Source organism: Anomaloglossus baeobatrachus, chromosome 11 (genome assembly GCF_048569485.1).
Source record: "Anomaloglossus baeobatrachus isolate aAnoBae1 chromosome 11, aAnoBae1.hap1, whole genome shotgun sequence".
Lineage (NCBI taxonomy): Eukaryota > Metazoa > Chordata > Amphibia > Anura > Aromobatidae > Anomaloglossus > Anomaloglossus baeobatrachus.
The window spans coordinates 134292096-134317892 of NC_134363.1; the positions used below are offsets into that span (position 1 = coordinate 134292096).

The 25797-nt window shown below is 45.0% G+C and overlaps 1 protein-coding gene across 11 annotated transcripts in view; it reads right to left on the minus strand.

The window, feature by feature from the left end:
* KCNAB2 (potassium voltage-gated channel subfamily A regulatory beta subunit 2) overlaps nt 1–25797 on the minus strand; it is a 295743-nt gene that overhangs the window by 65835 nt on the left and 204111 nt on the right. For 9 of the 11 annotated variants that reach the window (XM_075327766.1, XM_075327764.1, XM_075327765.1 and 6 more), the window contains 2 exons: nt 10219–10262; nt 7309–7346 (listed from right to left, as the gene is read on the minus strand). In XM_075327766.1, the coding sequence (XP_075183881.1) occupies nt 7309–7346; nt 10219–10262 (82 nt within the window). Of the gene's footprint in view, nt 1–7308; nt 7347–10218; nt 10263–22418; nt 23196–25797 lie in introns of those variants that run through there. The other 2 variants (XM_075327758.1, XM_075327759.1) reach the window with 2 other exon arrangements.

Below are 25797 nucleotides of genomic sequence, written 5' to 3' on the forward strand. Positions count from 1 at the left end.
CATCACTCCATCAGCCCCAGCAGAAATCTGCAGAGGCCCCAAATAACCTGGCCACACACCGCAAGTGGCTTAGTCAACAAACTCTCATATTTTATTATTTTCTTTTATTTCCCCCATTTCTTTTATTTTACCACCCCCCCTACCTTTTCTCTCCTGAGGGACGGCACCCCAAGGGCCACGGTGCTGGGCCGCGACCACGACTGACCCCACCGCACACCACAAGCCCGAGACAGAGTACCACACAGCTTTGGGGCGTCACATCGGCATATGCTGCAACACAGTTTGCATGGCCAAAAATTGCTTTGTGCCGCTGATACTACATCGCAGCGCAATAAAAATGAACGGTTACATTGCTACTCCTAGGGTACCACAACCGTGACAATGTAAGCTGGATTGGAGTCTTGCTTTTCACGGTACCATAGGGGTTGCAATGCACCAGCACTCACATGTATTCCGCTATGATGAAAACAGTGGCACAGAGCGACAAGTTTACTCTCCAAAGTATATAGCCCCGGAACACGGCAGTGCAATCTCCATAGACAAATATTGGCAGCAGCATGGAACCAAATGAAGAGTAATGTTTAAACGTGGCAGGAAAAGATGAAACAACTCGCTCTTATTCACACTTCCAACAAATATGATTTGACCTACACGAATGTCTTTGTCAGACATACAGTATGTCAGAAAAGTGAGTACACCCTCACATTTTTGTAAATATTTTATTATATCTTTTCATGGGGCAACACTGAAGATGTGATACAATGTACAGTGTCAGTGTGCAGCTTGTATAACAGGGTAAATGTGGTGCCCTCTAAATAACTCAGTACATAGCTATTAATGTCTAACCTGCTGGCAACAAAAGTGAGTGCAGCCTTCATGTATATCCAATTAGTCATATTTCTTCCCTGGTGTCATGTGACTCATTAGTGTTACATGGTCTCAGGTGTGAAAGGGGAGCAGGTGTTACATTTGGTGTTATCTCTCACACACTCTCTCATACTGGTCACTGGAAGTTCAGCATGGCTCCTCATGGCAAAGAATTCTCTGAGGATCTGGAAAAAAAAAGAATTGTTTCTCTACATAAAGATGGCCGAGGCTATAAGAAGATTGCAAACACCCTGACACTGAGCTGCAGCACGGTGGCCAAGACCATACAGTGGTATAACAGGACAGGTTCCACTCATAACAGGCCTCGCCATGGCCAACCACAGAAGCCGAGTGCACGTGCTCAGCGTCATATCCAGAGGTCGCCTTTTCAAATTAGAAGTATGAGCGGTGCCAGCATTGCTGCAGAGGTTATAAGTGTGGTGGGTCCGCCTGTCAGTGCTCAGACCATACACCGCAGAGGTTACAGGGGTGAGGGGTCTACCTGTCAGTGCTCAGACCATACACCGCAGAGGTTACAGGGGTGAGGGGTCTACCTGTCAGTGCTCAGACCATACACCGCAGAGGTTACAGGGGTGAGGGGTCTACCTGTCAGTGCTCAGACCATACACCGCAGAGGTTACAGGGGTGAGGGGTCTACCTGTCAGTGCTCAGACCATACACCGCAGAGGTTACAGGGGTGAGGGGTCTACCTGTCAGTGCTCAGACCATACACCGCAGAGGTTACAGGGGTGAGGGATATACGAATGAGACAGATTATGGACGGCTTTTGTAGGTCAGTGTTAGTGGAGGATTGGGAGCCAATGGAGGGATTTGCAGAGGGGAGAAGCGGGGTGGTTTTGAGGAGAGGTGTGGATCATTTGGCCAGCAGAATTAAGGATGGACTGGAGAGGGGCGAGCGTGTAAGCAAGGAGGGCACAGGGGAGGATGTTGCAGTAAACAAGCGGGAGATTATGAGGGCATGCACTAGCATTTTTGTAGATTGAGGAAAGGACAGATTCTGGAAATATTTTTGAGTTGGAGGCGGCAGGAGCTGGTGAGGGATTGGATGTGTGGAGGATAAGGCAGAATCAAGGATCACGCCAAGGCACCGAACTTTAGGTACTGGGGAGAGCGTGATATTGTTTATTGTAATACAGTAGATAGACCAGGTGGAGACTGTAGGTGAGATGAAGGAAATATGATTAGTTCAGTTTTGGCCACATTGAGTTTTAGGACTGGAGAAGAAGGAAGACATGGCTGAAAGCCACTCCGGGATTCTGGACAGCAGAGATGTGACATCTGGGCCAGAGAGGTAGATCTGAGTGTCATCAGTATATAGGTGGTACTGAAAGCCATGGGACTTTATTGCACATGTGATGGGCATGGATAATTGTGACGGAACAGGCACTTGTTGGCCAAACCTTGAACAGTATATTAGCGGGGAGACAGAACGCAGTGGGCTTCTTCATGGACTGCAATCTCAAAAGAGGAATTCCAAGCTATTAGCGTTCATTCTTTGGAACGTAAAATCAAATTATCAGCTGAAAAAGAAATGAGCCTGTTTTGGACAATTAATGGGAACCCGTCAAGTCCCTTATGCCCACCAAGAAGGCAACATTCACATTTGCATTGCAAAAATTCCTGCCTAACATTATTCTCTAAAATCAACGTTTAAAAAAAGCATTTACCTCCGGTTTTTGTATGCAAATCTAGAATTTATCAAGGGACCGTACATCTAATCAACTTTCTGGTGGAGGCCCAGGTCCAGATTTTACACTGGGGCCCACTGAACTCTATTTATGCCACTACAAGAACGGTTATCCCCAAAAGAAATGCTGAGCATGCACCACTCATTGCGGATACAGACGAAGGAATGGGAACCTGACAATATGTTGGTCCCGTCATCAGTGACATCAATTGGAGTACGTTAGGTCTCTATAGTCATCATCACAGCAATGAAAACCGTGATACAGTCATAAAACTCCAGGCATGGTCAGTCAGCAAAATGCAGTTTTCTAGATCGGCCCATCAATTACAGAATATAAATAAGCATGCGCTAAGTAATGGAGAACGAAAACAGATGAAAACGTACTATATAATTACACTAACTGTAGTACCCGGGCATTGCCAGGGACAGTAACTATCTCTCTGTCCCTTTCCCTGTCCGCCCCTCCGTCTGCGTCTGTCCCTGTCCGCCCCTCCGTCTGCGTCTGTCCCTGTCCGCCCCTCCGTCTGCGTCTGTCCCTGTCCGCCCCTCCGTCTGCGTCTGTCCCTGTCCGCCCCTCCGTCTGCGTCTGTCCCTGTCCGCCCCTCCGTCTGCGTCTGTCCCTGTCCGCCCCTCCGTCTGCGTCTGTCCCTGTCCGCCCCTCCGTCTGCGTCTGTCCCTGTCCGCCCCTCCGTCTGCGTCTGTCCCTGTCCGCCCCTCCGTCTGCGTCTGTCCCTGTCCGCCCCTCCGTCTGCGTCTGTCCCTGTCCGCCCCTCCGTCTGCGTCTGCCCCTGTCCGCCCCTCCGTCTGCGTCTGCCCCTGTCCGCCCCTCCGTCTGCGTCTGCCCCTGTCCGCCCCTCCGTCTGCGTCTGCCCCTGTCCGCCCCTCCGTCTGCGTCTGTCCCTGTCCGCCCCTCCGTCTGCGTCTGTCCCTGTCCGCCCCTCCGTCTGCGTCTGTCCCTGTCCGCCCCTCCGTCTGCGTCTGCCCCTGTCCGCCCCTCAGTCTGCGTCTGCCCCTGTCCGCCCCTCCGTCTGCGTCTGCCCCTGTCCGCCCCTCCGTCTGCGTCTGCCCCTGTCCGCCCCTCCGTCTGCGTCTGTCCCTGTCCGCCCCTCCGTCTGCGTCTGTCCCTGTCCGCCCCTCCGTCTGCGTCTCACCCTGTCCGCCCCTCCGTCTGCGTCTCACCCTGTCCGCCCCTCCGTCTGCGTCTGACCCTGTCCGCCCCTCCGTCTGCGTCTGCCCCTTTCCGCCCCTCCGTCTGCGTCTGTCCCTGTCCGCCCCTCCGTCTGTGTCTGTCCCTGTCCGCCCCTCCGTCTGTGTCTGTCCCTGTCCGCCCCTCCGTCTGTCCCTGTCTGCCCGTCGGGATGTCCCTTTGCCAGTCTGTCTCTTTGCCCGTCTCACCACTGATATCACACATAAGCTTCTTATACTAACAGTTTATTTTGTTCCTATTGCAACCACTGACAGTTGCTTTTAACTTGCAGCTCCCAGCTCCATTCAGTTTAATTGAGGCAGGATTTTAGAGTAAGTGTAAAGCGCAGGGTTAAATTTTCCCGTCAAAACATAGTCTATGACGTTCCCTGAGTCACATGGGGCGTTTGTGCAAAAGTTCGTGATTGTAAATGTGACTGTGCGGATTCCTTTAGCGGACATACACACATACATACACTCAGCTTTATATATTAGATTGTGGTCATTGAAATGTGTGGCCATTCTCTTTAAGGATACGATGAGTCCTTGGTGTTACTTCTACTCCGCTATGACAAAGGGGCCCTGTGCAAGAATATATGGGCCCTTTACAGCCCACTAGCTCATCATACTGCACAATTCCACCTCCTGTGGATGTAGAAGTGACCCCTAACCTCTAGGACTGCTGGGCGGATTCACTGGTTGCTCCAATGCTTTGTCCACCCCAGGGTGGAGGGTGTAATGAGCAAGGACACTGTGCACCGAAATCAACGGTAATTAGCAGAAAACTTGAAAATCATGATTAAAGAAGAACCACAAAGGGAATTTCTTCACGAAAGGTATCAATTTAAAGGGGTGGTTCAAAATACAAATTAATTGTAATCCTAAATGCCAACTTGATGTTAGAACCTAATCTTTTTTCCTAATAAACTTTAATTAAAAATTACCTATCCTTTGCTCACCAAACTAACTTCCTTTTTTGTTCTATATCCTCTGATGACGCTTTGTTTTCAGAACCCCCAGTACATGCTGGGATACTCAAGCGAGTCGTTATCAGGGGCCTGAGGCTGTTGTCAGTTTGGCAGCCTCTGCTCCCTGCCGAAAACTAAGTGTCTTTAGTGACCTCCATTTGAGGGGCTGAGCTAGTCCCTGCACTACCAAGCAAATGGGTTGTTAGTAGATTCTATACACAGTGACAGTGCACTCTATGCCGACGCTGATCAAAAGTAACGAGCCAGCAGAAGAGAGCACTGTCAGTGTGCATAGCAAGAATACCGGCATACAGAGACCAGAGACGCCTCTACAGATGACATTGTGGGGTCAGTACTGGTCTCTTCATGGTGCACTGACAGTGCACTCTCCTGATGGCTTGTTACTTCTGATCAGAGCTGGCGAGCAAGCACGCTGTCACTGTGCATATTGTACAGTCACAAGAGTCAACACAGACTCAGCAGAGCAGGGACAAGCCCAGTCTCTGAAACGGAGCTCACTGATGACGCTTCATTTCAGGGAGGGGCCAGAGACTGAAGCCTCTGTCCCTGATGCTTGTTTGACTATCCCAGCATGCACTGGGGATTCTCAAACTAAGCGTCATCAAAGAGGATGTAGAAAAAAAAAAAAAAAAAGTTCGGTACAGTAGTGAGGGAAGGATAGGGAATTTTTAATTGGTGTATTGGAAAATACATTATATTATGGAATTAAATAGATGGGCATTTAGGATGAAAATTAAATTTGTGTTTTGGACCCCCCCCCCTTTAATCAGTATGGCAGCGTCATTACAGCCACGTCTTTGATTTAAATTACAAAACCTTTCTGACCGGTTCTCTTTACTGTAAGAGTAAATAAAGGATAGCTTTGAATATAGTTTGAATGTAATATTCCTGTTTTCAAAATCTCTGCTTGATGTCAGTGAATTGAGTGCCAATATTAAAAGCAAAGAGCCATCAATCTCGAGTCCAGCACAGAAAATAACTTTTTTTTGGTGTTTTTTCTCACAAAGGATGATACACTGATGCATAGTAAATTTCAGCTTTGTCAAACCATCAGGGTAGGGTTTCAGGGTCCACATTTAAACAAAAACATTTTCATTTAAAGACAGCAATAATACAGTTTGAAGAGTTATAGCCTCCTCATACCCCTTCAAGACAAAAACCGAGTGATTCATCAAGATGGAGAGTAGACAATGACAACAACTAATGCTTAGGCAAGCGCTGACCATCAAACAGGGCTCCTTATTAAAGGGGATTAATCAGCAAGATTTTAGCTACAATATCTGAGCGCAGCATGATATAGGGGCAGAGACCCTGATTCCAAAAGTAATTCACTTATTGGGCTGTGTGCTTCAGTTTAGATAAAATCCTTGTTTTCTCTGCTTCAGATCCAGCAGTTTCTTGAATGCTGATCTGTGTAACCTCGTCCCCATCACTGATTGGCAGATTATGCTTAGACAGTGTAAACAGCTGCCAATCAGTGGTGGGGGGGCGGGGATAAACAGATTAGGAGGACTATGAGGTATTAGACACCTAGTCCTGTAGTGATAACCTCCTGCTGACAAAACACTGATTGTATTGAAACAGCGAATCCCTGTTTTCTCTGCTTTAGATCCGTCAGTTTACGGAATGCTGATCTGTGTAACTCCGCCCCCACCACTGATTGGCAGATTAATATGCTTAGACAGTGTAAACCTCTGCCAATCAGTGGTGGGGGCGGGGTTATACAGATGAGCATTCAGGAAACTGCTGGATCTGAAGCACAGAAAACAGGGATTCGCTGTTTCAATACAATCAATGTTTTATCAGTAGGAGGTTATCACTACAGGACTAGGCCTCTAATACCTCATAGACCTCCTACTCTGTTTATCCCCACCCCCACCACTGATTGGCTATGCTTAGACAGAGTAAACAGCTGCCAATCTGCCAATCAATGGTGGGGGGCGAGGATAAACAGAGCAGGCGGTCTACGAGGTATTAAACGCCTAGTCCTGTAGCGATAACCTCCTGCTGATAAAACACTGATTGTATTGAAACAGCAACACACAGCTTAGTAGGTGACATCAGTGGAATCAGGGTCTCTGTCTCTAAATTCTGCTGCTCTCAGATTACATAGCAAAAACCTGGTGACATTCACCATATAGATACACAGGTTTTCAATTTGTAAAAGACGCAGTAATGGTGGTAACTTAAAAGGGACAATGAGTGGAACTCAAGGCACTATTTAATAACTAAAATATCATAGAAATAATTAAAAAAAAAAAAAAAAAAAGCTAAATATTTTAATTAAAAAAAAAAAAAAGTACAAAAAACAAACAAAATAAAATAACAGATCAATAAAACCATTAGTAAAATGGACGTCCATGTTGACAACTATGTGCCACGCTTAGTGCTCCCTGTCAAACAGTTAAAAATAAGCGAGCTTGATGAAAAGACAACAGATGGGTCAAAACCGCCCCCGACCGTCCATTCATCCACCACTCATCATCACCATTAGTTTTCTTAACAACTTCAGCATGTGGGTCAAATGTTATTGATACACTGAGGGTCTGAGGGTCTTACCTCGTCCGTGATCTGACCTCCAAACGTCACCCATGTTCCTGTAGAAGACACAGATGTGATAATGTCAGATATAAAGTAGGGGTGGGATGAATGCTTGGCATGTGGCCCCCGCCAAGGTCAATACACAGTCAGGGAAGACACTAAATCAATAGCAGGTGTAATATAAGTTGGCGTCACAAAAAGAAGATTAAAGCTATGTTCACACGCAGCTTTTTTTGCGGCTATGGCCAAAAACCGGCAACTGAAATGACTTTTTTTTTTTTATTAGTGTGCAGCACTTTTTCATCTCAATAAGTAAAAACTGTACTTAAAATTCAAAAGGAATGAACATGCTGCAGATAAAAAAAAAAGGTTATAAAATAGTCTGAAAAATTAAAAAAAAAAAAAAAAACCAGTAAAATGCAATTTTTTTCCCACATAAAAAGGCTCAAAAATAATAAATGCTACATGTGAACAAGCCCTAAACATATTAATACACTTTACAATCATACCAAGCAGGCAAAAAGTGCAGCTATTTTCTTTTATTGTTTAATTCTCAACTGGGAATGAATCCAAATAACTGTACACACTTCAAGTTATTCCCTATCACCTCTACAGGATAAAAAAAAATAATCTAAAAAATACATGGGAAAAAAAAAAAGAAAAATAAAAAAAAAAAAATAAAAAAAAGGTGTAATTTTTTATAGATAAAAAAATAATTATGATTTATACTGGTTATTAACTCCTCATGACATACAATGTACATGTACATCATATATTGTGTCTTTGCCTTTGATGAGGACTCACACGCCGAGGCCACATCTTTCCCGGCAGATCACTGCTGATTTAATCTGTTAAATGCCACTGTCAATTTCGGAAAGTGGCATATGTGTGCCAGAAGGGGGGAGGCATCATTCCATGTGCTCATCGGTGCACCCATGACATGATCACGGGCACCAATGGATTTTCACATTTATAATCATTTTTTTGGGGGTGATCCCTTTGATTTGGCATATTCTTTCTTTTGCTATGTTTGGCCTATGGTGATCCCCTTGGGGGGGTCAGTGCCCTTTGCCCATTAATTGATTTCACCAATGGATTTTCATGTCAGCCGGGGATCTGCTGATGAACCTTGAGCCTGTCATTACAAATCTCCTGTGAAAGCCAGCCTCTGGCTGGCGTTCATAGGAGATCATGATTTTAGCTATACTGATGAACTTTATGTATAAAGGCCCCGTCACACTAAGCAACATCGCTAGCAACATCGCTGCTAACGAACAACTTTTGTGACGTAGCAGCGATGTTGCTAGCGATGTTGCTGTGTGTGACATCCAGCAACAACCTGGCCCCTGCTGTGAGGTCGTTGGTTGTTGCTGAATGTCCTGGGCCATTTTTTAGTTGTTGCTGTCCCGCTGTGAAGCACAGATCGCTGTGTGTGACAGCGAGACAGCAACAACTAAATGTGCAGGGAGCAGGAGCCGGCTTCTGCGGAGGCTGGTAACCAATGTAAACATCGGGTAACCAAGAAGCCCTGTCCTTGGTTACCCGATATTTACCTTTGTTACCAGCCTCCGCCGCTCTCACTGTCAGTGCCGGCTCCTGCTCTGTGCACATGTAGCTGCAGCACACATCGGGTTAATTAACCCGATGTGTGCTGTAGCTAGGAGAGCAGGGAGCCAGCGCTAAGCATTGTGCGCTGCTCCCTGCTCTCTGCACATTTAACTGCAGCACACATCGGGTTAATTAACACGATGTGTACTGTAGCTAGGAGAGCAGGGAGCCAGCGCTAAGCAGTGTGCGCTGCTCCCTGCTCTCTGCACATGTAGCTGCAGCACACATCGGGTAATTAACACGATGTGTGCTGTAACTAGGAGAGCAGGGAGCCAGCGCTAAGCAGTGTGCGCTGCTCCCTGCTCTTTGCACGTGTAGCTGCAGCACACATCGGGTAATTAACACGATGTGTGCTGTAACTAGGAGAGCAGGGAGCCAGCGCTCAGTGTGCGCTGCTCCCTGCTCTCTGCACGTGTAGCTCCGTGCGCTGGTAACCAAGGTAAATATCGGGTTGGTTACCCGATATTTACCTTAGTTACCAAGCGCAGCATCTTCCACGCAGCGCTGGGGGCTGGTCACTGGTTGCTGGTGAGCTCACCAGCAACTTGTGTAGCGAAGCGCCAGCGATCCCTGCCAGGTCAGGTTGCTGGTGGGATCGCTGGAGCGTCGCAGTGTGACATCTCACCAGCAACCTCCTAGCAACTTACCAGCGATCCCTATCGTTGTTGGGATCGCTGGTAAGTTGCTTAGTGTGACTGGACCTTAACACAAGCGACTGGATGTTGACAGCTTCAAGTTCAATAGGGGGACTATTAAAAACATAAAAAAGTGAAAAAAATGATGAAAAAAAACCCCTCCACAAGCTCAAATCACCTCCCCTTTTCCCCTTTAAAAATAAAACAATATATATATATATATACTGTATATTTGAACATTTTTATTGTCATTTTTTATTTTTGTTTCTAGGTATTTAATGGGGTCATCTCAACTTCAAAGACCCAAAAATGGAATGCTTTGTTTGTGTGTCCAGAATCATGAAGAAGTAGTATTTTTTTATCTCAGACATTTATTGCATATATATTGGAAATACTGATCCCAAACATATGGCCTTGTTGGGTTTTTAGTCCCGTTACACACCCGCTGCCAGCGGAGCAGTGTCTGCATATGCGCAATTCTCTCCACTGACATCTATGGGAGCTCCAATAATACTGGAGCATGTAAGGACCCCAATATAATGGTAATGTTTCATCTGAAGCATAAGACTTTTTTAATCTACTAAATTTTGCTTCTTATCAACCTTTTTTTTTCTCCATGTTATCACGTTGCAAAAATGTAAAAATAAATAAATTAAAAAAATATATATATATTTTTCAGACTTACCTAGTCCTAGGCAGGAAACCCTTAGGCCGGACTTTCCCAGATTTCTGAAAAATAATGAATGTATTCGTTAATAAAGCAAGCTTCAAAAAACGATCAATGGATTCATTAATATTCATCATTTTGCTTCAATGTAAGTGATGGAGACCTAAGAACCTAGAGCAGTGGGGATGATGGAGATATAAGGTGTCGGGGGTACATCCATGCAGGATGGTGTCCTGATGAAGGAGGCACGTTTGAACCTCTGAAACGCGTTGGGACACTTTCTACCCCCACAGGCTTCCGTAGCCTGTATGAGTTTTGTGACGTCGCACGCTGTTCTCACACACGCGCGTCTGAGTATCCAGGGAAGTCGTCGGCCGGGACCCCTGGATACAGACACCAGCTCCTGACCGTACACCGCTCCTCTTACGGGTTATCTACGCCACTTGCAACTTCTGCAGTTCACCACGAACCTCCAGATGAGGACACGCATTCATCTATTCACCTAGTATGGTGTACCCTCCAGGCAAGTAAGTTGTTCTAACCTCTATTACGTAGATTTTGTGAGCGCTATAGTCATCTGTCATTACTAAATGTACCAAGAAATTCTTGATACAAATCTGCTGCCATCTACCGGGATGCTGAAGATGAAACGAGGGTGGACATTTCAGCATACAATGATCCCAAACACACAGGCAAGGGAAATCTCAATTGGTTTCAATTAAAGAAAGAAATCTGCTAGAATGGCAGAGCCGATCACCAGACCTGAATCCAATAGAAAATCTATGGAAGGAACTAAAGCTCAGAGTTCATAGAAGGAGCCGACGGGACCCTGCAGGATGTTTAGAGTGTTAGTTTGGAAGAATGGGCCAAAATCACATCTGAGCAATGCAGGAAAATAGTTTCTACATATAGGAGGTGTCTTGAACCTGTCATCACCAACAAAGGCTTTTTTATGGAGTGTTAAATACATCTCAGTAAGCGTGTTCAATACTTTTTCCCTGTCTAATTTATCATTATTACACACACCTTAATTTATGGACATCTGTGGTCTGATTTTTTTTTCTTTGCCTGTGTGGATTGGATGGGTTGTTACCAATATCTGGTGAGAAATTCATGTAAATAGTACCTTTAGAGATATATCTACTAAAAAATTGGTGACTTGTTTGATAATTATTTCACTCACTGTATATATGTGTGTAAATATATATTATGCATACAGACATATACATACACAAGTAAATCTGGATTTACGAGGTATATGTTGACAAAGTAAATGGCGGCAAAGACTAATACCGTAAGTAGTGAATAAAGCTACTTCCAAGAGAATGTGCAAATAAAAAAAGGGCAGACCACAATAGGAGAAAAACAATAGAAAGATATTTAGTTGCTGCGTGGATAATACATCCAAATACCCAAACATGTGTTTCGCCATGCTTCATCAGGGAGTATAGCAACACAGAAACTACACACCCTAACAGTTATCAAGCATAAAAATCAATGTACAAGGATGAATACAAATCATGAAGTTTTTCTTTATACTACTCATCAGTGTATATCAACTTACTACTGTGCATTACTACTTAGCCACATTTGTGGATCACTTTTGGGTTCTGTGATATCTCAGGGTTTGTATTAACCTTGTGTATACTTTGGGTATTATTATTTTTTTTTTTTTTTTTACACTCCCCGCTCTTTCCTGGGCTTCACGTCACACTTCCCTTCTGTAGCACACCAGACAGTACAGATTAACTATTTATCTCCTGGGTATCACCACTTTTCCATGTAGTTTGCAGCTGATACTTCAGAGTGGATGTGCCCTCCATGCTATCCTTCATTTTTTTTTTTTAAAGTAGTATAATGCTACAGTATTTATTTTATATTTACTATTGCATAGTGTGCAATATGCGTAAGACTTTATCATCATAACATATACAGTGGTTACGGAAAGTATTCAGACCCCTTTAAATTTTTCACTTTTTGTTTCATTGAAGCCATTTGATAAATTCAAAAAAGTTCATTTTTTTCTCATTAATGTACACTCTACACTCCATCTCCCATCATGACAGAAAAAAAACAACCAAAAATGTAGAAATTTTTGCAAATTTATTAAACAAGAAAAACTGAAATATCACATGGTCATAAGTATTCAGACCCTTTGCTCAGACACTCATATTTAAGTCACATGCTGTCCATTTCCTTGTGATCCTCCTTGAGATGGTTCTACTCCTTCATTGGAGTCCAGCTGTGTTTAATTAAACTGATAGGACTTGATTTGGAAAGGCGCACACCTGTCTATATCAGACCTCACAGCTCACAGTGCATGTCACACCAAATGAGAATCATGAGGTCAAAGCAACTGCCCAAGGAGCTCAGACAGAATTGTGGCAAGGCACAGATCTGGCCAAGGTTACAAAATAATTTCTGCAGTACTCAAGATTCTTAAGAGCACAGTGGCCTCCATAATCCTTAAATGGAAGAAGTCTGGGACCACCAGAACTCTTCCTAGACCTGGCCGTGCTGCCAAACTGAGCAATCGTGGGAGAAGAGCCTTGGTGAGAGAAGTAAAGAAGAACCCCAAGATCACTGTGGCTGAGCTCCAGAGATGCAGTAGGAAGATGGGAGAAAGTTCCACAAAGTGAACTATCACTGCAGCCTCCGCCAGTCGGGCCTTTATGGCAGAGTGACCTCATAGAAGCCTCTCCTCAGTGCAAGACATATGAAAGCCCACATAGAGTTTGCAAAAACAAACAAACCAAAAAACAACAACACATGAAGGACTCCCAGACTATGAGAAATAAGATTCTCTGCTCTGATGAGACAAAGATAGAACTTATTGGTGATAATTCTAAGCGGTATGTGTGGTAAAAAAACAGGCACCGCTCATCACCTGCCCAATACAATCCCAACAGTGAAACATGGTGGTGGCAGCATCATGCTATGCGGCGTTTTTCAGCTGCAGGGACAGGACGACTGGTTGTAATTAAAGGAAAGATGAATGTGGTGAAGTACAGAGATATCCTGGAAGAAAACCTCTTCCAGAGTGCTCAGGACCTCAGACTTGGCCAAAGGTTCAACTTCCAACAAGACAATGACCCTAAGCACACAGCTAAAATAACAAAGGAGTGGCTTCAGAACAACTCTGTGACCATTCTTGACCCAGCCAGAGCCCTGACCTAAACCCAATTGAGCATTTCTGGAGAGACCTGAAAATGGCGTCCACCAATATTCACCATCCAACCTGATGAAACTGGAGAGGATCTGCAAGGAAGAATGGCCGAGGATCCCCAAATCCAGGGGTGAAAAACTTGTTGCATCATTCCCAAGAAGACTCATGGCTGTACTATCTCAAAAGGAGGGTCTACTCAATACTGAGCAAAGGGTCTGAATACTTATAAGCATGTGGCTATTTCAGTTTTTCTTGTTTAAAAAAATGTGCAAAAAAATAATTTCTGTTTTTTGCCTGTCAAGATGGGGGATGGGGTGCAAAGTGTGCATTAATGAGGAAAAAAAATGAACTTACCAAATGGCTGCAATGAAACAAAGAGTGAAAAATTTTAAAGGGGTCTGAATACTTTCCGTACCCACTGAATATTGTACACGTTGCTGCTTAATAAAATTATGTGAATGCTCTCTCTCGTTTAGGTTGCCTACAATCCTGTATTTCTTTAGTGAAGTGTCATGGGGCGTATTCCATTTTTTATCAGATTTGTTATTACTTGCAAACTTTAATTACGCATAGGAAAGAACATAAATTGGAAAAAGTCTCCGGGTTGCCATCCTAGTAAACACATTTCATCTTTACTATCTAAATTAAGGAGAGTCCCTGATCTACAGACAATAGTTCAACTTTTATAATTTGCAATAATTATCTTGTAGAGATTAGAGAACGAATTTGCACGGCCCAGTTCTGTCGGCCACGTCCTCGGCTCCTGGACGGAAAAACCGTTGACCCATCCCTCCTACATACTAGAACCCTTGGCTCCCTCCTTTCATTAGACAGCCCAAGTGACAAATCGTGTGTGCGTCACATCACAATGATGGCGTTGCGCCAGGGTTACGAATTGGAACAGACACCGGGGACTCTGGAAGATAGGAGCCGGCTCGTAGGACTCCTGTCTGGCGCCAGAGTCTACCGACGAGCCGATAGACGGGAGTCCTGCCCATTGATTTAGTAATTTCTAAAAGATAAGTAAAGGTTTAGAGTAGCCAATTGGTGCAAATGATTAAAGTTGAACTATTGCCCAGGGACTGCCTGATGTGGCCGCAGTACCAGGGTGCGGTGCATCGACTTGCTTAACTCCATTACCTTTTTAACATGGCTGTGATGGCTCAATCACAAATCCACCTTTATTGGAAAAGATAAGAGTGCACAGTACTATAGGGTCTTATCCACGTATGGTTGTGGTGGGGCGAGACCGGATGTGCTCACCTGGGGGTGCTGCGAGACATCAACTGTAAGGCCAGAGTCACACTTGCGAGTATCTCGCTTGTAACTCGCATCGCATCGCATCACCCGTCACGGCTGCACACTCTCCGGACAGGAGCGTCTCAGCTGCATAGAGATACATGCAACCGACCCGCTCCTGTCAGGAGAATGCGAGTCCGAGCCGGATGATTCAATGAGAGACTTGCGCGAGTTACACGCGAGGCACTCGCAAAGTGTGACTCTGGCCTAAAGGTTGCTTTACATGCAACGACATCGCTAACGAGATGTCGTTGAGGTCACGGAATTCGTGACACAGATCCGGCTTCGTTAGCAACGTCGTTGCGTGTGAAACGCACGAACGACCGTTAACGATCAAAATTACCCACCTAATCGTTGACGCGTCGTTCTAATCCCAATTATCATTGCTGTTGCAGGACGCTGGTTGTTCGTCGTTCCTGCGGCAGCAAACATCAGTATGTGTGACACCGCGGGAACGAGGAACACCTTGCCTGCGGCCGCCGGCAATGAGGAAGGAAGGAGGTGGGCGGGATGTTCGGCCCGCTCATCTCCGCCCCTCCGCTTTTATTGGGCGGCCGCTTAGTGACGTTGCCGTGATGCTGAAAGGAGGCGGTTCGCCAGCCTCAGCGACGTAGCTAGGCAGGTTAAGTCCATGTGACGGGTGCAAGCGATGTTGTGCGCCACGGGCAGCGATTTGCCCGTGACGCACAAACGACGGGGGCAGCTACGCTCGCGATATCGATATCGCTGCGTGTAAAGTGCCCTTAAGGCCAGTGTGCCACTTGCGAGTGCCTCGCGTGTATCTTGCGCGAGTCTCGCGTTGTATCACCCGTCACTGACTCACACTCTGCTCACAGTAGCGGGTCGGTTGCATAGAGACGCATGCACCCGACCTGCTCCTGTGAGGAGAGTGTGAGTCCTTGCCGGATGATGCAACGCAACACTCGCGCGAGATACACATGAGGCACTCACAAGTGTGACACCGGCCTCAGATGAATATCTCAGCCACTGTAGAACCCACGAATGTGTGTAGAAGGGAAAGCGGAGTCAATCTGCGCTGCTGATCCAGGAAAATAATTGATGAAAAGTGGTTTCAACACGTTTCAAAGTCATTCTGACTCCTTCCTCATCAACCATGTGAATGTCCTGAAGAAGGAGTCCGATTGACTTTGAAACGCATTGACAATAAACCATCAGCCATTTTTGTCCTGGATCGTCATTTGAAATTATCAGTGCAGATTGAAGCCGCTTTTCTTGGTTTAAATCCACCTTTATGGTTTATTCTTCAACATGTCATTTTACCAAAATGCTGCTCAAAATTTAAATGGAGCTCATGTAATGCAGTGTGAAAAATCCCACGAGCAAGCTTTTTTTGCAGTCCCTAAGGGTATGTGCACACGATCCGTAGACGCTGCGTCCTAGACATAATGTCAGCCCTCCTGCGGAGACGAGTGTCATCGACAGGAGATTGCAGCCGCCCCTGATAAGGGTTCGGGGCGCCGCAGATTTCCACTGTGTTCTTCCCGCTGAGAACACACGCATCTCTAGAAGAATAAATTGACAGGTCAGTTTTTTACGCTGCGGAAAAATGAAGCACAGTGGGCAGGAGATCTCTATAAATCCCATCCACTGTGCTTGTACCGTACAACACAGCGCTTTGTACACGGGAAAAACATACTGCATCCAAAATGCTGAAAACCCTGAGCGTGTGCACCCAGCAAGAAATACTTAAAGATTTTAGCTCAGAAGGCAGAAAACTATAATATACAGGTCTAGGTCCCATATGCACCCACCCTACATCCGTCAGTGATATACAATGGATATTGGGAAGGGTTAAGGATGAGAACTAGATGATTATTTCATGGATTTACAAACTGACTTCATTAGCAGAATAGTGAGTGCAGCTCTGAGGTATAATACAGGAGGTAACTCAGGATCAGTACAGGATAAGTAATGTAATGTATGTACACGGTGACTGCACCAGCAGAATAGTGAGTGCAGCTCTGGAGTATAATACAGGCTGTAACTCAGGATCAGCACAGGATAAGTAATGTAATATATGTACACAGTGACTGCACCAGCAGTATAGTGAGTGCAGCTCTGGAGTATAATACAGGATGTAACTCAGGATCAGTAGAGGATAAGTAATGTAATGTATGTACACAGTGACTGCACCAGCAGAATAGTGAGTGCAGCTCTGGAGCATAATACAGGATGTAACTCAGGATCAGTAGAGGATAAGTAATGTAATGTATGTACACAGTGACTGCACCAGCAGAATAGTGAGTACAGCTCTGGAGTATAATACAGGATGTAACTCAGGATCAGTGCAGGATAAGTAATGTAATGTATGTACACAGTGACTGCACCAGCAGTATAGTGAGTGCAGCTCTGGAGTATAATACAGGCTGTAACTCAGGATCAGTACAGGATAAGTAATGTAATGTATGTGCACAGTGACTGCACCAGCAGAATAGTGAGTGCAGCTCTGGAGTATAATACAGGATGTAACTCAGGATCAGTAGAGGATAAGTAATGTAATGTATGTACACAGTGACTGCACCAGCAGAATAGTGAGTGCAGCTCTGGAGCATAATACAGGATGTAACTCAGGATCAGTAGAGGATAAGTAATGTAATGTATGTATACAGTGACTGCACCAGCAGAATAGTGAGTACAGCTCTGGAGTATAATACAGGATGTAACTCAGGATCAGTACAGGATAAGTAATGTAATGTATGTACACAGTGACTGCACCAGCAGAATAGTGAGTGCAGCTCTGGAGTATAATACAGGCTGTAACTCAGGATCAGTACAGGATAAGTAATGTAATGTATGTACACAGTGACTGCACCAGCAGAATAGTGAGTGCAGCTCTGGAGTATAATACAGGCTGTAACTCAGGATCAGTACAGGATAAGTAATGTAATGTATGTGCACAGTGACTGCACCAGCAGAATAGTGAGTGCAGCTCTGGAGTATAATACAGGCTGTAACTCAGGATCAGTACAGGATAAGTAATGTAATGTATGTACACAGTGACTGCACCAGCAGAATAGTGAGTGCAGCTCTGGAGTATAATACAGGATGTAACTCAGGATCAGTACAGGATAAGTAATGTAATGTATGTGCACAGTGACTGCACCAGCAGAATAGTGAGTGCAGCTCTGGAGTATAATACAGGCTGTAACTCTGGCTTAGTAACACAAGCTAGGTAATGTAATTATTAAGCATTTTGTGTAGATTTGTTGATGAGATTTATTCTAGATGCAAAGTGCAAATTGCTGCTCAAAGGTAGATATAAAAAAAATAGTAATGTATAACAAATAACAATAAATGCTGGTACCAGCGCACACAATGTCCATTATTATAGAGTAATATAGCTGTCATTTCCCCGGACATCATTTCCACTGACCACTAATCAGAGATTCACACATAGCCGCACAGAGACGGGCGACTTTTGAGCAGCAGATGCTTGATGTTACGTCCATCAAAGTATTAGACTGAATCATCAGATTACGCCGTCCAATCCCCTTTTTCTTGCAAAGCTGCCAGAGGTTGAATGAGAGGCAAAGCTTGTTCCTTTGCTCTGACCATGTTGTGCAGAGAGTTTAATTATGTCCTTCAGGCATCAAACACGAGCAGATGTGGAGGGGTCTTCTTAGTTCTCTCAGACGTCTGCACTATGAATTCTGCAGCGTTTCCTATCTGCAATCTAAGATATGCTCTCACAACAGTAATGGGGTTTATAAATGGGAAAAACACTGAGAGCACCAATGCCAAATTACTAATGGAAGCCTTCAAAAATCCTCCATCCAGCTGCACAGTATCTGCGCAGCAGAGCTGTATACAGGGCTACATTAAAGTCTTATGTTTGACTCCACAAAAAAAGACGACCGGTTTAATATTTATTTTTTATTTATTTATTTTTAACGCCAGAGTGGTGGTTCCGTTTATTATGGCTTGGGCAAAATGAGAGCGGTGGCCATGCAGGAGGCAAGTCTTTTTCTTTTTAACATTTTTTCCACCTCACTGGTCCTATTAATTAAGGGTTGTGGACAAATTTTTAGCAAGAAACATCTTGAAGAAATAAAAAGTTGCAATTTAAGTAATTAATTTAAATTAATGTACAAACAAGACTTGACTTGTATGGAACATCACTGCCACTCATTAACCATATACATATGCAGGTCTGTGAACTCAGTGACCTCACCTGAGGTGAGATCACAGAGTTAAATGAGGTTACCGGAGGTCAGATCACCTGCACTCACAGGTGAAGGACCGTGGGAACTTTTAGCTGTGACCACTAATAACCTGAGTGACATCACCGCTCATCAGTCTCTGCCTGAAACTCATAGGGGGCGGTTATGTTGTATGCCCACATGCTGCCACTTCAGATGTAGCAGAGCTGGAATAGTCGTGGGACCTCGTGTGGATTACGTCAGACCTGGGTGTTTTGTGGGTTAGTAAAGAGGTGAAAGAGGGTGTGTGTTTTAACTTCAAATAAATGATTTTTTTCGGGGTTTGTGTTTATTTCTTTTCACTTACAGATTAGTAATGGGGGGGTCCCATAGACGCCTACCATTACTAATATAGGGCTTAGCGGCAGCTGTGAGCTGTAATTAACCCCTCCTTACCCCATTTGCCATTTGTGTGACAACGTGTCTGACTGCAACCAAGCAAAAATGCGGGGACTGCCAGTGGGCAGGGGAAGCAGTACATATGCATGACGCTAATTAGCGACCCCGGAAGCAGTGTACAGCGATTCGAGAGACTTGGTATGTACAATACGCCTTTTTCTTTATTTCTTTCAATTACCAGTGTACAGACCTGGATCGTTACCCAGAGTTCCCTGAGAACTTCGGGCCTGAGGTACCTGAGGTAAGCTACCGTGCTTGGGTACTTTTGAACCCGTGCAGATCCGGATTTTTATAGTCCAAGTCCACCCATCACTACTAGTTACAAGTGCCAAGCACCAGAGCATGGTAGTGCCCGCTCATCACTAGTTACAACAACCAAGCCCCCCAGCATGGTAGTACCCGCTCATCACTACTTTCGAGTACCAAGCACCCAAGCACGGTAGTGCCCACTCATCACTAGTTACGAGTACAGAGCACCGGAACATGGTAGTGCCCCCTCATCACTAGTTACGAGTACTGAGCACCCGAGTATGGTAGTGCCCCCTCATCACTAGTTACGAGTACAGAGCACCTGAGTATGGTAGTGTCCCCTCATCACTAGTTACGAGTACAGAGCACCTGAACATGGTAGTGCCCGCTCATCACTAGTTACGAGTACAGAGCACCTGAACATGGTAGTGCCCGCTCATCACCAGTTATGATTACAGAGCACGTGATCACTACCCACCACCTACAAGCTTTAGTTCGGACATTTGAACCCAGCTGTAAATCGGGAACCCTTACCCATATACTCATAAGACTGGGCACACACATCCAGTATTTGTGGGTTCCTCATTCAAACTCAACAGCCACAGACACAAATGAGGCTGTCAAGTTTCGGTCATGAGACCTGCAGACTGTCCATTCATAGCAGTCTGTACTCAGATCCCGGAAAACGGATAAGTGAAACCAACCTACAGCAAACTTCTTACGGCACCACTAAAACCGGGGCCAGTCCCACCTGCACTTTTTTTTTACCTTGACCAGTGTTCATTGCTGGTGTGCATAGTGCACACACACGATTTACTACTGTATCAGTGCACTGCTCGTTGTGCACATGGACAATGCACCAACTCAAAATATGGCCATCTAGATTGGCTTAAGACACTAGAGGTGTGCATATCATACTCCGAGTACAGACCACGAGTCTCCTGAGCTCAACTCAACAGCCTTGTATATGCCCGAAACTGCTGAGTCTGAGCCATAGGATCAGTATCCGAATGTAAAAGTTCTGATTTGTATGCAGAACCCCCAGACTAGGCTAATTTAGGCTCATCTGCTGGTCGTTACAGACCCAATGTAATCATTAGTACAGAGCTTTCCTCCCAAATGGGTATTAAAACCCCCAAAAAGTACATACAACCCCCAGATCCCATCCCAAAGTGACTTTTTCTACCAAATTATTATTAGATCATTCGCTCAGAAAGGCACAAAGCTTTTCCATTCCTCTGCACTTCTCATGCCATGTTCTCAAAAAGGGAATTCGTCTACATGTTTTTCTACGACAAAAAAAAGTGCAACAATCGCCAAAAAGCCTCAGTGGTAAATCTGTATTTGAAGTACATATTTAAGATCGATTTTTTGGTGTTTTTAATGCAGAAAATGATACATTTTTGGAAGAATTGGCATTTTGTCCCAAAATAAACGGCTGAAAAAAAAGGCATCAAAAGTTCAATGTGTCAAAAAGGCAGCAATATTGCCTCTTACACATCACAGGGGGCGGCATGGTGGCTCAGTGGTTAGCACCGTATGGTGGCTCAGTGGTTAGCACCGTATGGTGGCTCAGTGGTTAGCACCGTATGGTGGCTCAGTGGTTAGCACCGTATGGTGGCTCAGTGGTTAGCACCGTATGGTGGCTCAGTGGTTAGCACTGCAGTCTTGCAACGCTGGGGTCCTGGGTTCAAATCCCACCAAGGACACCATCTGCAAGGAGTTTGTATGTTCTCCCAGTGTTTGCATGGGTTTCCTCCGGGTACTCCGGTTTCCTCCCACACTACAAAGACATACAGATAGGGAATTTAGATTGTGAGCCCCAATGGGGACAGTGTTCCTGACTTATGTAAAGCGCTGCTAAATATGTTAGCGCTATATAAAAATAAAGATTTATTTTATTATTTATTTAGAACAACAAAAGTATTGTTTTGTCCTCTAATGTCACAAACTTGCAGAAAACCTTGTGCGCACTTGCAGCACCGGCGCCCCAACATCTTGAGTGCTCACCTTTTCACGCAACATTTCCAGTACTTGGATATATAAATAGAACATAGTATAAAAAGAAGAACACCGAGGCATCATTGATGCAATTCTTCTGTGTTACCAGAAGTGTGAACATTAACCTTAGCCCGGCTTCTTGACATACCAAAGCAAACGTTTGTCATCTGTGCTCAAGCACTGTCAATGTCAAATACATAACGCTCCCTTGTTAATCCTTACTAACTGCAGGAATACAGATGTAGCAGAGCTGAATTTGTCTTTTGACGCTATTGAAAACCAAACTAGAGTTTTCTGGAATGACAAAGTTGGCTATGCTACATTGGACAAACTTGGCTCTGCTTCATTTCCTAAACCCAGCTTAGCTAGGAAATGACTAATGTACTGAGGCAAAGATTAACCTCTTTGCAAAATGTTAATCTTTACCATCTACGGCCAGTGGATGGTTTGAGTCCTGCTCGGCATCGCCAGCACATTAATCCTGTGCGTTACACATATCCTCAGCAATGTAACATTCTATATTTTATGTAAACATGGCTATTTAAAGACGGAGGATGATGTGAACAGTACGGCAAGCCAGGAGCTTTGAAACACAATTTGCACAAATATACTGATGTAGCAGAGCCGAGACGGCAAGATCCAGCAGTGCCGAGACGGCAAGATCCAGCAGTGCCGAGACGGCAAGATCCAGCAGTGCCGAGACGGCAAGATCCAGCAGTGCCGAGCCTCGAAACTAAATTTGGAATCATTGGGTGATCGTTCGATAAACATACTACACAATCTCAAGAGTCAACTCTGCTACATCAGTAAATACAAGAATGACTTAAAAAGAATTGTCAGAGCTTAATCCAATACCAACCATTCCCACCCACCCCTGCCCATACCTATATTTCATTCCAGGCTGGCGCAAGCTGGATTCACTAGGGGTTGGGACATTTTGCACGGACAGATGTCCCAGGCTCCGCGCGACCATGGCCACGGCTCGGAATCTTGTCCTGGCTCCAAGGCTCGGGCTGCTGACATTTTGCCGGTTCAGTCTGTCGTCCGCACTCCGACTTTTTAAGCTGTGCTCCGAACAAGCGAATGAGACCTGCATGGCGTCTCCTCTTGGTGCAGATCTCTAGTCACCTTTCCGGAGAGGAGAAGTTACTCCGCGATGGGTCTTTTGCCGCTGTCTGGCCGGTGACTAGGCGAAAGCAAGCCGAAACATACGGGGATCCTTTTTTATTTCCTCTTTATTCTATTTTGTGGAAGGCAACGGCGGGGTTAAACCGAGAGGATACGGATATTATAAAGCACGGAGCTCCTTTAATCTCCTTCAAAACCAATCTCTCCGGGGAATATAAAAAATGCACTTTCCTGGTCCCATGTTGACGCGGCTTTACGATGGAGCAATTGAGCAAAAAAAATACCCCAAAAAAACAACAAAAACAGCTCTGCTAAAAGAGAAATTGCAACATGTCGTAATATAAAGGAAAAAAAACCCAAAAACTTTCTTTTTAGGGAGATTCAAAAAAATCTACAAAGCTGACGTAAAGGACTGGAGTTGGGTAAAGCCGATAGAAATCCCCCGGGAAGGCACATAAGAGGCTCGGTGCTGGAGATACAAGGGTCCTGTGCATGCTGCTGAGATCTCCGTCTGAGATGCTCCTTCTTCGACAGCCAAGTCGACCTCTGGAGTCCGGAGCTCGCAGCTCCTGTAGTGATACTGGGAGCCTCACATGTCTCTCTAAGTCAATTAGGTATCCAGTCAACTGTACCGAAAAGCCCCCATCAGTTCATTATTAAGTAAAGGGGAAAACGCTGCGCCTTCTCCTCTAGCGGAGGATTCGTGTAGGGCGACTATTGTTGTGCTTGGCAGCTAAACACCCTATTTACCTGCTGTGTCACTGAAATGTATACCGCTCCGGGCATTTTCACGTGTCGTTACAGACCGGTGTCTGGAATAAAGGGGCAGATACCGTGGACGGGTCAATTTGTTCCCCAGCAAAGTGCAAGATTTGTGAATATGACATCCTGGCAACGGTTAAAATTGTGTAACCCGATCTATACGCTGCTGCTGTATTTATATCAGCTTGGATCTCGGCCAGGACGACGTATGTATTCTTGAACGGTTGATGCGGAAAGTGGCTCTTGTGATTAAACACGGTATGGCTAGGTTCACATTTCCGTTGTTTTAAATCCGTCAGGTCCGTCAGCAACGGATCAGTCGTTTTTTAGATGTCAACTGACGCAACGGATGTGTTTTTCACAGGAATCCTGTGAAAAAACTGATCCGTCGTGTCCGTTACATCCGCTGTGCATCCGTTTTTTGACGGATCAGTCATGATCCGTTTGTGTTTGGGACAGCCCAGGGGGTGTGCCAAACATGCTGAGCATGACGGAATCCAGCGCTGGATTCCATTGTAAGACAGATTACGACGGAATCCAGCACCATAGACATACATTACAAGCTTGACGGATGGCAGCGGAATCCTGCGCTGCGTGTTAATTTTGACGGCCAGAAAAACGTTACATTCTGTGTTGCTCCTGCCCGGCGGTCAGCCAAAAAACGACTGACTGCGACGCAGCGGATGCAACGCAAGTTCATCAGTCGCAATCCGCCACTAATACAAGTCTATGGGACACAACGGAATCCGCTAAACGGATTGTGTTGTTTACCAGAGCCGTGGATTGTGACTGATACATTTTAACAGAAATGTGAACCTAGCCTATATTGTGCAACTAATGGCTATATACTTATACAGGTAGCAACGGAGCAGCAGATGGACAACTCGTCCCCTTTGTGGATGCTTTTAATACCCCATTATATAAACAGTGACATTTATAGAGTAAAAAGGACACATGGGTGTTGGGAAATATTGACAATTTGCATTGCAACTTTTTGGCTACATGCGCATGCTGCAGTTTGGTTGTCACTAAAAAAACAAACCTGCACCTTTGAGACATCAAAACTGCACCAAAAACTGCACCAAAAACTGCACCTAGTCCCAGAGAGCTAATAAATGTAAAAAAAAAACCCCTGTTTGTAGTGATGGTGCGTTTTTGGCAACTCTGATTTGTTGCGGGTTTTTTGTTGAAATATAGTGATGGGCGGACTGGACTGTGAAGTCCAACCCCCGAGGGTTCAAAGGCACCCAAGTGCAGAATTCTCGGGGGAATTCAGGGTATTCATCCGGATCGGGCACTTGGTAAATAAAAAAAAAAAAAAAAAAGTACAAATAAAGAAAAAAAAAAATAAAGCGAGCACGCAATACTTACCAAGTCTCCAGTGCGGCAGTAACTGGTCACACGGCTGCTCATTATGCTTCCGGGGCCTCTCATTAGGCTCATGCATATTCATAGCTTCCCCCACCCACCGGCATCTGTGATTGGTTGCAATCAGACAGCGCCCCCAGCCTGTCTGATGCTTCCAACCACAGGCGCTGTATGTGGGTATATCGCGTACAGTAAAATAAGTAAAAAACAAATTGGAATAGGTTCCCCCAATATTATGATATCCAGCAAAGATAAAGCATACAGCAACAGGCTGCAGCCTGCTACTGTGTGCTTATCTTGGCTGTGTATCAAAATAGGAGGAACTGCATGCAGGCTGTTTTTTTTTTAATTTAAATAAATAATTTAAAAAAAAAAAAAAACAGCGTGCGGTACCCCCAATTTTGATATTCAGCCAAGATAAAGCCCGACAGCTGGAAGCTGGTACTCCCAAGCTGGAGAAACCCATGCTTATTTGGGGCCCCCTAGCCTAAAAATAGCAGCCTGCAGCCGCAAAGGATTGCCGCATCCATTAGATGCGACAATCCAAGCACTTTACTTGCCTCTTCCAGATTGCCCTGGTGCGGTGGCAATCGGGGTAATAAGGGGTTAATGTCAGCTCATAGCTGCCACTAAGTGCTAGATTAGAAATGGGAGGAGTCTATGAGACCCCCAATCACTAATCTGTAAGTGAAAAGAAAAACAAAAACACCGCATAAATCTTTTATTTAAAATAAAATTTAAAAAGACACCTTCTTTCACAACTTTATTAATTCCAAAAACACCCCTGCACATCTGACATAATCCACACAAGGTCCCACGACAATTCCAGCTCTGCTATATCTGAATCACAGTACGCGATCATGGTACATGACCGCACACTGTAAATTCAGGCAGAGACTGAGCAGCAATCAGTGGTGACGTCACTCAGGTTAGCCGCGGCCACAGCTGGAGGTTCCTACGTACGGTCCTCCTCCTGTAACCACAGGTAACTTGACCTCAGGTGAC